We start from the raw sequence: 14,719 nt of genomic DNA on the forward strand, positions 1-14,719 counted from the left end.
TTTTTAAAAGTATCGCAAACATGTCCATACTCCATGTTCTTCGGTCAAACCAGAGATGTTTTAAAAAGAAAACATGCAAATAGACAAGTAGACAAAACATCGGAATTGTAGATTTTTGACACAAATACATGCATTCCTTTTTTATTCACAAAACCAGTCCAAATTTTCTAAATGAATACAAAGATTGGTTATTTTTAAAAAGCTGTAGCTATCCAGCAACATAACATAACGTAAAAAAAAAAAAAAGAAAGAAAAGAATCTTGTCTCAGTGCGTTCAGTAGGGTTTACTCAGAGCAAGTGCTGTCTCTTTAGTGCCATTTGCCCTGAGCAGTATTTGCACATGCTCAGTAGGGCTACACAGTAACATAAGGCTGCCAGTTTCACTAAAGGAGAAATTTGCAGACAGAGAGTGGGGAAATGAGGGATGATTAGACGATAGGCATCTCCATCCCAGCCAAGAGAGTCTCTGGGATGTATGCCCAAAAACACCACGCTTCTTTTTTTCTTTTTCTTTTTTACACTGCACACCGAAATGTACAGTTTGTTGTGACAGTTTGAAACAATTTTCTATGTTTACCCCCCCCCCCCCCCCTTCCCTCCCACCCCCAAAGATGACCACTGTTGATCCGTTTTCCAAACCCACCAAAATCTACAGCAGGGGTCTTCAACGTTTTCAGGCCAAGGACCCCTTAGTTGAGAGAGAGAGATGAAGCAAGGGACCCCCACGGCCTGTTAATAGATGCCATATAGTTTCATCTTTTGACAGCACAATCATCGGTGTATTTTGGATCAATGTCAATTTGTGTTTTCAGATATTTCATAATATGTATGCGCTTTTCCCCTTCTACACCAAAGCTCTTTGCCGAAAATATCCGACAACGCAGCACGAAGCGTTGTGATCTGCTATTTTTGGCTAAGGTTCTCCCAATATGGACACTAGGGTTCAAGTGGTTAATATAAAAAATTAGAAAAAAAGGTTTCTATCACACAAATATTTGGAGGACCCCCTGTAGTAACTCTGAGGACCCACTAGGGGTCCCGGACCCCCTGTTGAAGACCCATGATCTACAGTTTGAAACGATTTAGCCCCAAACACAACCGTCTGTTCCCAAGCTACTGTATCGTATGTTCCCCAAAACCCCCAACGAATTACAAAATAGACAAGTTTTTTTTTATAGTAACGTAATGGGGAAAGAAAATCGTGAAGAATTACAATAGTGTTGTTTTGCCATTAGCCACTAGTTTTAAAATATAGCTGTAAAATGTACATTCTCTACACAAGTACTTGTATCTTTCCACACGTGAACAACAGTAACACCAAACACAGAAATTTTAGTTGATTGTCCCACACTCAGTCCATTCCTGTTTCTGTTTGGCAATGAACAGTTCCATGTAATAAGCAACAGAGAAAAAACCTGCTGGAAAAATGACAAAAAGGTACCAAAATGGAAACATATAAAAGGGAATGAATGTTTTGCCATAGATGCTTTTTCATTAACGCTTCATTTTTGGTTCAAGGAGTAAAGTAGGTGCATCCATCATTACCCAGCTGACTATTTTTTTTTATTATAATTTCTGCTTTGTTTGCTTCTTTGTTGTTGTTTTTTTTGTTTTTTGTTTTTTTGTTTTTTTTAGTTTTTTTATTTGTTGCGTGTTTGTTTTTTAATAGCCAGTGTCTGTGCCGGAGGACGTTCCTAGAAGAGTTGGCATTGCACTTGACGGCAGAGCTTTGGGTAGGGAGGGAGTCATGGAGAAAGGGTGGTGGTGGGGGGCCCGGGGGGGCCCGGGGGGAATCATTCCTCACTGGAACCACCGGAACGCTGCTCCTGTAGGAAGCATCACCTTCTTGGAGAAACAGAAGATAAGGAGGGGGAGGGGAGGGGGGAGGGGTGGGAGAGAGAGAGAGAGAGAGAGAGAGAGAGGTTAGTGTTGTTCATGAAAATGGCATTTAAAAAAGCTAAACATAAATCAGTGGTTCTCAAAGGTTTGCAAGGACCCCTAAAGTGATGTGTATTTGGCCACAGGACCCCCCAACCGAAAATGTTTGATGTCAGGGATCAAAACTTAAAAATTCCAATCGAGTTTTTGAAAATACCAGATCTACAAGCTCATAACAACGAGCTTGTATACAGTCTATTTTCAACTAGTCGATGTATAGGGTTAAGTTATGATGATATTACTTTTCACCTTTTTTAATCTAATTTGTATTCTCTCTTTTTTTTTTTATTAATGTCCACAATGCTGTTGAGGAAGATCAAAGTACACAGATTCAGTATTCTCGTGTACCGTACATGTAATAATACACACCACACACCCATGAACATTGATGGACACACGCACGCGCGCACGCGCACACGCACACACACACACACACACACACACACACACACACACACACACACACACACACACACACACACGGTGTCAATTGGTTATGGCAAGCTATGGCAGCTGCCATACCTTGGCTACAGGGGAAAATAATAAAATGTACTGTAACCGTGCCTGTTGCTAAGGTATGGCAAGTTTGGCAACATGACTAGACACCAGTCATGTTGCCATACCTTAGCCTTTTCTGAACTGACGCCGCTGCACAGTGCACACACACACACACACACACACACACACACACACACACACACACACACACACACACACATCCACACACACACACACACACACACACACACACACACACACACACACACACACACACACACACACATTGTTCTCTCTCTCTCTCTCTTTCTCTCCCATGATGAATCACACACTGAGTGAAATCAGTGCATCCTACACTGTCTGGCCCCTCACGCCTGCCCCCTCCCACCGCAGTAATGGGCTACGGCCCTGGCTCCACACGAGAACCTGATACGGCACATTTATTATTTAGTCGCCACACACGCACTGCTCTCCCACCACCGCGCCCGCCGCCGTCCTTAGTGGCGACACTGACCCGCCCCTCCAACCCCTTCCCCCAGCTCGCTCTGTGTGGCGTCTTCCAAAACGGCGTCAGAACCGTCATGTTATTCGAGCCTTACAGGCACGGTACACAAATCTGTCTTGCAGGACGTATCAGCGAAAGGCCCTCAAGTCTGAGATTTACAGTACACCGACCGCGTTGTACGCCGAAAATAGCTGATCTACAAGCTTACAACGTGTCACACCGCGACGGACTGTGACAGGCTGTAAATCGATATTTGCTTGTACTTTGATATTTTTTTACAATGTTTTTGATGGTATTTTAGAATTTTTATATGGGACACCGATTGATATTTGCTTGTAAATCGGCATTTTGTTACTACAGGGGGTCCTACAGGGGGTCCACCAAACCTTTGAGTGAAAGAAAGCTTTTTTCTCCTTTTTTATATTAACCACTTGAACCCTAGTGTCCATATTCTGAGAACTTTAGCCAAAAATAGCAGATCTACAAGCTCAAAACGCCTCGCGCTGCGAGGCGTTGTGACCTTGTAGATCGGCTATTTTCGGCAAAGAGCCTTGGTCTAGAGGGGAAAAAGAGCAGACTAAGTAAGTAGTATTTTAGAATTTTGATATGGGACACCGATTGATATTTGCTTGTAGATCGACATTTTGACATTATATTGGGCCGCAACAAATCTATAAATCAGGCTTTACATTGTGTACAATCCTGTGTTTTCGAAATACAACAACACAAGAGTGTGTATCGTACATATAGATCCCTGTACCTATACACTCCAGCTGAATCACAGCATGCGATCGGGCCGCTTTGTACGCGAGAGCGCCGGAGCGTGATACACTAGTTGTACTGAGTGGGACGCAGCCGCATGAAATATACTGTGAGCCCCTCCATGTCTAATTGTGCTAGGCAGGAGTGGCTCGCAATGCACGCGGCTGCAGGGACTGCGGTAGTGGGCCTGCCAGTGTGGAGATAGAGCACCGCTGAGGGATGGCTGGGGGTCCCTGGAGCTGTAGCCACGGCTGGCGTCCTGAAAAGTACGACCTGACTGCGGCAGAGAATCTTGCGTCGCAGCCAGCTCTGCCTGGAGCGAGGAACGAGCTGCTCGGCAAACACTAACGGCAACCCACACACAAGCACACACACACACACACACACACACACACACACACACACTTTCGTACACGCATTCGCACTCAGCCACGGGTATTCACACGCAGTCGCACACCTCCACACACACTGACACGTTAGCTACTGCTTTCAGTACACCCCCAAAATCGCACCAAACATTGAAAATGTTAAGCTGAAATTCTCATACAACTCCGATTCACACAGACACACTCTTGAGAGCAGAAAGCTGTGTTAAAGGATGAAATGTAGGAAACACACTGACTATGGTTCACAAATTACACAACATGCTCACATAAATGCACACATACGTCACACATGCACGCACGCACGCACGCACACACGCACAATGACACCCATGAAATTAAATGGAAAAGGACGATTTATGTCCTTAATTTAGGTCCTTCAGTCATGCTGCATTCAAATTCACACATAAGCCATTTAACAGTTAAAATACATCACAATAAGTTACAATACTTATGTGGCACAAGGTTCATAAGATGTTGCACATCTTTGGGGTAATAAGATACAAGCAAAACAAGTTGCTTCTACTAGCTACTGTTTCTTACAATTGTCTCCAATATTGTGAACTTAGGGTAGCGTTGAACACAACGCCAACATTGAACTGACGGCATCTACTCGATCTTTCCTATTTACATTTTTTTTTTGCATAGATGATTGAACATTTTCCCCCAAAGGAAAAGTGTGTTCTTTCTTTTTTTTCTTTCGTTGAGATGAGAAAATAGTGAAGCTGACAGGGAGACATATTAGGGGGGATTGGGGGGTAGGCTATACTACAGTATATGGTTTCTTGCAGGCAACAAAATCCAATCAAAGAACATCAACATTACCTACCTATATGTGCCTGAGACTGACCCACAATGTCAGCTGTCTGTTAGTAGCAAAACAACAAAGATATGATTTCTATTTATACATTTATTTCTTGTTTTGGATGAGTTTTCAAGTAGCCTTCATAGTACAATCCACTTTGAACAGTGTCGAAAAAGCAACCAAATAGAACTGCAAAGGTAACATTTTTACAAGTTACAGTAAATGAACACTGGGATTTTACTGCATACAAAATGTAAATGCGGCAGTGAGACATTTCTAGTCACTGGAAGAATGTGCATAGTTGAGAAAGAGTAATTTTTCCTTCACAACCCATGAATGGACTGGCTCAAGTAGATGTAAATTATGGGTGTGAAGTGGCTAAGTGCCCAAAGCAAAGTGCTGGTGATGATTTTTTGGAAGAAGGCGAACAACTTGGCGCACAGTACTCCACGAAAGATTTCACATGCAGCACGCCTCGACATTTATATTTAAATTTAAGGCATCTAGAAATTATGATAGCTTACAATGACTGCACAAACAGGGGGTCTTACTTTAGTGGGACTCTTGTCAGCAGTGGGGCTCAAAACCAGGCCCTTTCTTTTTCTCTAACCCGGAGGTCTTCAACAGGGGGTACGGGACTCCTAGAGGGTCCTCAGAGTTACTACAGGGGGTCCTCCAAACCTTTGAGTGATAGAAAGTCTTTTTTCTCCTTTTTTATATTAACCACTTGAACCCTAGTGTCCATATTCTGAGAACTTTAGCCAAAAATAGCAGATCTACAAGCTCACAACGCCTCGCGCTGCGAGGCATTGTGACCTTGTAGTTCGTCTATTTTCAGAAAAGAGCCTTGGTGAAGAGGGGAAAAAGAGCAGACTAAGTACGGAATGAAAGGTAAAGTTTATTAAGTATTGATGGTTCAAGTGGTTAAATATCTGAAAACACAAATTGACATGAATCCAAATACACTGGCGATTGTGCTGTCAAACAATGAAACTATATCATGGAATCTATGATAAGGTACTGGGGGTCCCTGCTTCACGTCTCTCTCAACTAAGGGGTCCTTGGCCTGAAAACGTTGAAGACCCCTGCTCTAACCACTACGCCTCACTGAAAATGGCCCAAATAGGATAGAGTTGGATTGCCTTATTCTTCATACTAGCAACTTATTTAAGGAGTTAAAGCCAGCGTTACTCGTACTGGCCTTTCAGTGACCATAGTGAGCGCAGGTTGGGTTAGGCATTACTGATGTAAATCCTTGTAAGCTACTTTCTGGGTCAAGGACGTTAATTCAATTTTTTTTGTGTGTGTCCCACAGCCCCATTGAGCGCTCTGGCTTTTGTTTCATGGTTCTATCTCGAGCAGCTGTGTGGAGAACCTGGTGGAGAGTCACAACGAAAAACAAACAGACACAATTAGCCATCTCCACACGTGTGTGGGATGCAACAGTGTGTGACCTTTTTCACAAGGAGAAGACAAGTAAACTATTGAAACAGCTTAACTGAGACACAGAGGAACAACACAAACGCTGACTGAGTTTGTCTGGCTCACAGAATAATATCCATCATTAGCCTTACCTGTGGTATTGCGTGTTTTATAGCCCTAGTTTGAATATGAGTCATGGGTAGCCTAAACAGTATGTGACATTACTGCTGCTGTTTTGGGGTAATTAACACATATTAAAACAGTATGCTTCTGATGTTTCTATCGCTTTCAAGTGAGTGTGTCACTGACACTGTGAACATTTGAATTCCATTTAGAGAGAGCACGAGACCGATAGCAGACAAGCACTGTGAGGTAAAGTTGAAAATAACTTTGAAGTGAGTTCAACTCTCCGTCAAACACCTAGAAACCCCCCCCCCCCCCCCCTTCTCTCCCCCCTCCCCCCCACACGCACACACCACTCGCTATACCTCCTCCGTCCAATCTAACTGGGTTTCACTGTCTGTCTGCCTGCCCTGGCTATTTGCCCAAAGGTCCATGTGTCTCAATGTCAGTCTGCGTGCCTGTCAGTTTGCGTGAGACTCTGCTGTCCCGACTGTCTGGTGTTTGGTGTCTGGGTGGAGGGGTGTGTGTGTGTGTGTGTGGGGGGGGGGGGGGGGGGGGGGGGGGCTCGTGAGGGAATACTCTACTCTCGTGTCCAAACGTCTGATATCAGCAATGTGGGCCCAGCAGACAGAGTGTCAAAGACCCACGGTGTGCAGATGTTGACCGAGCCTGAATATAAATAAGTGAACGCACCGACAAAGGGAGAGAAGATACTGCATTTTATAACTAAACATCTTATATTACTTGTAATTTAAATGTGCATTAGAGTGGGCAGCAGTGTTGATTTCGTAGACTAAAACTATGACGAAAAAATGTTTGTCGACTGTGTTTTTTTTTCACTGATGAAAACTAAATAAAAACTAAACAAAAACTAAGCTGTGGTGACTAAAACTAAGACTAAATATATTGACAATTTCGTCAACAAAATAAAAACTAGTGCTGAAGAGAGTCATTTTATGTTTGGTGTTGCGAAAATAGCAGATCTACAAGCTCACAACGCGTCGCGCTATTTTCAGCACACAGCCAAGTGTAAAATCAGTCATTATGATGCCATCAAGGCCTCCCAAAATACATTTCAGTTGACTAAATCAACTGTCGTCTAAAATCATATGATATTTAGTCAACTAAAATTAGACTAAAACTAATACTTTTCAGGTGACTAAATTATGACTAAAACTAAAAGACATTTTATTCAAAAGACTATGACTAAAACTAAATCAAAATTTGCTGTCAAAAACAACACTGGTGGGAAGGCACAAAAAATTAATCCTCAGACCTAATGAAATAAGACACACGTAGTTCGATCAGAACCCCATTCTCTCTCTGTTTAAATTTCTCTCTCTCTCTTCCTCACTATCGCTGTCTCCTGCTATCCTTTTCCGCCGCTCTGTTTCTCTTTCCCTATTCCTCCCTCTTTTTCTCTTTCACAGGTTCTCTTTGTCTGCCTTTCTCTCCTGGCCATGTCTCTCTCTCGCATGCCTCTCTGCCTCGTTCTACCCAAAAAACTCTCATTTCTCTCTCCTCCTTGAAGAAAGGAAAAAGTGAGTCTGCTTCTATAACCGTATGTCTCTCTCTCTCTCTCTCTCTCTCTCCTTTCCCTCTCTTTCTCTCTCACTCGCTCTCTCTCTCTCTCTTTCTCTCGCTCCGGCTAGCTTGAGACCACTGAAGGGTATTCGGTCATGGTGCAGAGTAGGGACCGCTTCATCGAGGCTCCACTTATTTCTTACAAATGTGGCGTTCCCAGAATGAATCCAGACATCTCTCCAGCCAGCAAGGTGTGAGGTGACGAGGGCCTCGGCAATGCTAACGCCTCCTCACTCGCCAATTTCACGTTCCTCTCAGAACCGCCGTGAGTTTTCAATGGAAACATTCAATGCCCGTGGAGTGCAAAGACGCCAGACTTCACTTTTTACAGCAAACTAACAAAGCATGTCTGTCTGTGTGTGTGTGTGTGTGTGTGTGTGTGTGTGTGCGTGTGCGTGTGTGTGTGTGTGTGTGTGCGTGCGTGTGTGTCTTTGTGTGCGCGTGTGTGTGCGTGTGTGTGTGTGTAAGTGTGTGTGTGTGTGTGTGTGCGTGTGTGTGTGTGTGCAATCACACGTTCAACCACTTGTCCACACATACTATTGTATTCCTGAACCCTAACAATAACACTCGCCATATACTGTACATCACTCATACAAACTCTACTAACCCTAAGCCCTAACCTAAAAAATCCCCTTGAAAAATAATAACCTGCTAAACGTGATGGTAAAACTGATAAAACAAACACCATATGAACATGTCTGCTCGCTCAATGCCCAAACCTTTATAATGCTCACATGACTTTTTCAACTTTCGACTTTTTGTTTATCGAAAAAGTCACGTTTTCTCTTTCAAATGTGCGTCTCGTCTCAGTGAGGGATTTGCAAGCATATTGTCACTGTCGGGCAGAAACCTCGTATCTCCAAGTTTCAAATGTGTATGTTTTTTCGCAAAGTAAAGCCCTGCTTCATCAGACAAGGCCGTCGCAGAAAAGTAGTGAAAACAGCCGATCTACAAGCACACAACGCCTCGCGGTGCGAGGCATTGTGTGCTTGTAGATCGGCTGTTTTCACAAGTTTAGTTCTTTTTTTTTATGATAAAAACGAACGGTTTTGGACATACAAGGTTTCCACCCGACAACTACGATATTCTGTTATAACGTATTAAGGAGGGCCAAGAGATGTTCACTCACGGACGCGGGGCTCCCTTGCAGACATTTCTCTCTACATTTCCAAAACTGGGTTTTTGCACTGGCACACGAAATAGTTACATCATCACGTCCTGTGTACTGACACTTGACATTAAGATGGCGAGGAGGGACACTGAGATGTGACACCCTGGGGATGTTTCATCTACAGCTTAGGGCCCTAAGCAGCAGACTGTGGCAGGCAAGGATCGTCCAGACATGAAATAACCTGCAGTATAACCTTATCACTCAAGTTTCTTCATTTCTTTTTTAGAAAGATGTATTTTAATTATGTACTGCTATGTTAAAGTTGCAAATAGACCAGGGGTCTTCAAGGACCCCTTAGTTGAGAGAGAGATGAAGCAGGGAGTGGGGACCCCCACAATCTTTTCATAGATTCTATATTTTTTCAGTGTTTGACAGCGCAATCGTCAGTGTATTTTGGATTCATGTCAATTTGTGTTTTCAGATATTTAACCACTTGAACCGTCAATACTTAATAAACTTGACATTTCACTCTATAGTCCCTTAGTTCCCCTCCACACCAAACCTCTTTGCCGAAAATAGCCGATCTACAAGCTCAGTGAGCTTGTAGATCGGCTATTTTTGGCCAAAGTTCTCCGAATATGGACGCTAGGGTTCAAGTGGTTAAAAAGGAGAACAAAGTTTCTATCACACAAAGATTTGGAGTACCCACTTTAGTAACTCTAAGGACCCCCTAGGGGTCCCGGACCCCCTGTTGAAGACCCCTGAAATAACCGCAACTACAGTATCATGTCATCACTGACGGGCAAAAAAACATCTATTTCTATTTTTAAACCTTTTAATTATTTTTTATCAAAAGTGCTATTGAACACCCTTTACGTACAGTGTGTGTTTTACAATGTTGAACCAATGAAAAGTATTGAAAAAGCGCTTCTGACTAAACCCTATAACTCCATTGGATCCTCAGACTGTCGGACAAACCACCTAACTCCAACTTGAGCCACGGTCATGGTCTGATCATGTCCATTTTCAGGTCATTTCTCAGCCCAAAAAACATAACCTAGTTCAGGGGTCTTCAACATTTTCAGGCCAAGGACCCCTTAGCTGAGAGACAGATGAAGCAGGGACCCCCTCTACATGTTGTATAAAACTGCGTTGCAGATTTTCATCGATTTCATAGGTAGATTCATAGGGTAGATTCATAGACTTGTTTGACAGCACTGTCATCAATCGATGTTGGATTCATGTTAATGTTAATGCTCTCAACGCCTTGCGCTGCGAGGCGTTGCGAGTTTGCAGATCTGCTATTTTAGGACAAAGTTCTCCTCAGAATAGGGATGCGAGGGTTCAAGTTGTTAATCTAAAAGAATTATCCAATCCCACAGAGATTTGGCGGCCCCCCTGTAGTAACTCTGAGGACCCCCTGGGGGTCCCGGACCCCCTGTTGTAGACCCCTGATCTATTAGCAATGATCAGAGCACTTCGTCACACAAAGCTTCGTCAATCCAATCCGGATGTCACGCTTGTGACACAAATGTGACCCAATTAAATCGTCAGGATGTGAACCTAGTGAATTTCATTGACCCCCTCCTTTTTGATTATCACCCGGGGATCGTGAGTTTGCCTGTGTGTGTGCGTGCGTGCGTGCGTGCACATGGGCACGTGTGTGCAGTAAACATTAACAAAGTCCATTTAGTGATGGAGTTGTCATTTGTCTATCTGTCTATCTGTCTGTCTGTCTGTCTGTCTGTCTGTCTGTCTGTCTGTCTGTCTGTCTGTCTGTCTGTCTGTCTGTCTGTTAATCTCGTATACCGCCTATCAGTCTTGTGCTATTAATAATTGTGGAGCAATCATCCCTCCAGGCTATGGGATAAGTGTCCAGCTACTAACTAGCAAATTACAAAGCTCCTGTCCCTCTGGTCCATGGGATGTAGTGGAACAAGCCAGTTGCAGTCATATAGGCTGACTTTAGATTAACATAGAAATATACAACTACACTTGTATAACAAGACAAGACATACTCCACAGCCCCAAGTTACAAGTCTTTTTTCACAGTGCTGACAATCAGCAAAGCAGAGAGAAAAAGATGGAGAAAGATGGAGAGAGATAGACAGATGTACAACTGGGACTCATAATTATTTGGCACGATTCCTTCATGACACTCTAGGTAAATATAACTGCATAGTGAGAGGTGTGATATCACCTGGTGTAGTGTTGGCTTGGAAGAACGTCCTATGCACAAAGCACATGATTGGACTGTTCTTCTGCCTTTAAATAGGTATCATAGTTTGGCAATAATGTTAATCCTTAGCACAGGGGTTTTCAAAGTGGGTGACGGGGCACCCTGGGGTGCACACAGCGCCTCGCGTTGCGAGGCGTTGTGTGCTTGTAGATCTGCTGTTTTCACTACTTTTGTGCGACAGCCTTGTATGATGAAGCAGGGCTTTGCTTTGCGAAAAAACATAAAGATTTGAAACTTGGAGATACGAGGTTTCTGCCCGACAGTGACGATATGCAGGAGTGTGAAGCAGTGTTCATTTTGTAGACTAAATGAAGAAAAAAATTCTTTGAATATTTTTTTTTCCACTGATGAAAACAAAATAAACACACAAAGCTATAAGACGAAAAATATTGACATTCTCGTCAACAAATAAAAACTAGCGTGCAGCGTGCATGCAACCAAGTCCCTGCCGATTGATTATGTATTTATTTTTTGTTGACAAAATGAACTGTGGATTTAGTTGACTAAAACTAGACTAAAACTAAAAACATCTGATGACTAAAATATGATTATAACTAAATGGATTTTTATATCATGAATAAAACTAAATCAAAATTTGCTGTCAAAATGAACACTGGTGTGAAGGAGGAGCAGGGATTAGGGCTGCAACTATCCATGATCATTTCAGCTATTGCTTTTCCCATTAATCCAATAATCCAGAAGCATGTTTTTATTCTATAAATCAACGAATCAACATGAGATAATTTGAATAGATTTTTTATAATTGACTAAATAATTTTAGTCTGATTATCCAGTTAAGCCCTGTTTTATACTTGTCGTGCAATGTGTCTACAAGCTCACTATGTGTCACATCATGATACGCTGCAAGCTTAGTTCTGCTATTTCTTTATAGATCTTTTTATTTTATTTGTTTTTATCTATACTATAATTTTGCGAATGTCTGAGTGAGTGAGTGAGTGAGTGTCTGTCTGTCACAGCGTTTCTCCTCAGTGGCTGGAGCAATTGATCTGAAATCGCATCACCATAAGCATATGAACACACCTGACATAACTGTGAAGCCCGTTTGTCACTTTCACAAATCGTATGCTGTATATTAGCATTTTTATGGTGTATCTACTATCTATTCTGCATCTAGCATGAGGCACATCTATTCTGCATCTAGCTTGAGGCAAAATGTTTAACCAGCTCTGTGTGTGTGTGTGTGTGTGTGTGTGTGTGTGTGTGTGTGTGTGCAGGCAGGCGGGTGTGTGTGCAGGCGGGTGGGCGGGCGGGCTGGGGGGGGGAAACAGTATCTCTGTAGCCATTAAACGAAACGGGTTTCTTACATTGATGCTCCTACATCATGCAAGCACCAGTTAAAGTTACTTTCCATCCCTCATATACTGTGTGCACAGTGCATCCCATAACCCACACACTGCACATCATTTTGGAGCTCATATCTTTGAACGGGTAAGGGCTAGTCTTAATAATTGATTAAATCGATTAGTTCAATTACCTGTTGCACCAATAGCAGGGATGTCTCTTATTAATGGCCCACTCCGCGCCCAAGACAAAATATGACTGACACTGTTACTCAAGTACGTCTACATAGATAATCTACTCGGCATTGACATTTGATCGTCTCCTGCTGACTCAGCATTGACACTGTCTCACACAGCAGAATCCTCTATGAATCTCAATATCTGATGTTTGGCTAACATCGATGACATCAAATGCATAGATTCTGTTGCACGAACGATAACAAATCTGAATCTGATTTTGTATCACCTGTTTTGTTTTGTTTTGTTTTGTTGTCATTGGGTTTCTCTTTGTTTGCTTTAAAGTGAAGTGACTTGTTAAGCCTGTTGGGACGATGCATTACTGTATTTTTATCTTTTACATCAAAGATTTGCCCTTGTGTAAAAATAATATAATATATAAATATATATTTTTTAAAAATTAGCTTGAGACCCCCCACCCTGATGAGCACTAAGAGCTGAGGCATTACATTTTGTATAACACGGTATAACACAGCGAGGCGTTGTGAGCATGTAGATCGGCTATTTTCAAAATTTCTGCCTCTCAGAGGTATTAAAAAATCCTTTGTCACTTTAGAAAGTCAAATTGACAGCTGTTGCGCTGTGAGCGTGTATAAGGATGTAAACACAGATAACAACCCAACTTAATGCATTGTTGGTAAGACCCACTTTTTCACAAGCTCATATCTTATAGCTCAATAAATTAACAGGTATACAGCAGGATGCTGCATATAGCATATTCTAACAGTCTGTCACTTGAGGGATAAACTGTAGAATGTAAATACAAAACAGAAAATGACTAAGTAAATAATCATAGTGCTATTAGAGGAACACATTAGAGGAAATGGAGGTTCTGTGGTTTCACAGTACCCCAGGGTTCTCTAAATAGCATATGGCCACCATTAGCAGACAGTAAAGTATTTCAGCAAAGGCGGCATGGTCTCTACTAACAGTGGAACTGGAATGTATGGAAGCGTAAATAGCAAACTATCTATTGGTATCATCCAATTCTTTTCCCCTCCAAAAAATATATTATTAACAGATGGTAGTGAGCACCTCGCGACCAGTGCATCTCTCATATTCATGACACCAGTGCCGCGGTGGAAGAATAATTCACATTGGGGAATTTAAGGGACCCGTTTTTACTACAGCAACGTGAGGCGGGACTACGGCTGCTATGACGCAATCGCTGTTGCGGTTCCAAATTGTTAAGCAAAGAGCCATCGGCGACGGGGTCCCACCTCTTTCACTGAACGCTTTGGTTCCCATGGTGACGCATCAACGCAGCAGGTGTTGTAGGCGCAACGCAGAAAGGGACCTACTGGCGTAGTACAGACGGCTGCTACGGCGGCAGGTTGATCTATCGAGCCCTGATCATTTCCGGTTGTCGTTGTCATATGCCGTCGCCGTACTAAGCTTAAATAGCCTATCTTTTACTTACGTAAAAGTATCAATACCCTATTGTAGAAAATAAATAGTCTGTTACAAGTACAAGTTCGCTATTAAAAAAAATGTACTTGAGTAAAAGTGCAAAAGTATTGACATCAAAATGTACTTTTAACTCATTTACTGCCTATGACAAGTATGACGAGTTATATAAATGGGTCCACTCTGCCTATGACAAGTATGACGAGTTATGTAATTGCTGTAATAACTATAAAACAAAAAAGTATGATCGCCGATTCGCCGTCCATAGCGCTCTATGGACGGGCGCTATTCACAAAAAACGGATCCGGATGTTCCAAACCGGAAATGGGGGGGCGGGACAACGACGCCTGTATCCTGTCTGCCGAAATGCCATCCGGTTCAATGTTATGCAACGTCCACGCTGC

General features: G+C 42.6%; 1 protein-coding gene across 1 annotated transcript in view; it reads right to left on the reverse strand.

The window, feature by feature from the left end:
• Window positions 1-276: 276 nt before the first annotated feature.
• Window positions 277-14,719, reverse strand: part of cxxc5a (CXXC finger protein 5a) — a 37,361-nt gene continuing 22,918 nt past the window's right edge. The window contains exon 3 of the mRNA XM_080748984.1: window positions 277-1,842. Within this exon, the coding sequence (XP_080605110.1) occupies window positions 1,801-1,842 (42 nt within the window). The 3' untranslated portion in view covers window positions 277-1,800. The remainder of the gene's footprint in view (window positions 1,843-14,719) is intronic.

The sequence above is a fragment of the Nannobrachium achirus genome (assembly GCF_963921795.1).
Source record: "Nannobrachium achirus genome assembly, chromosome: 19".
NCBI lineage: Eukaryota > Metazoa > Chordata > Actinopteri > Myctophiformes > Myctophidae > Nannobrachium > Nannobrachium achirus.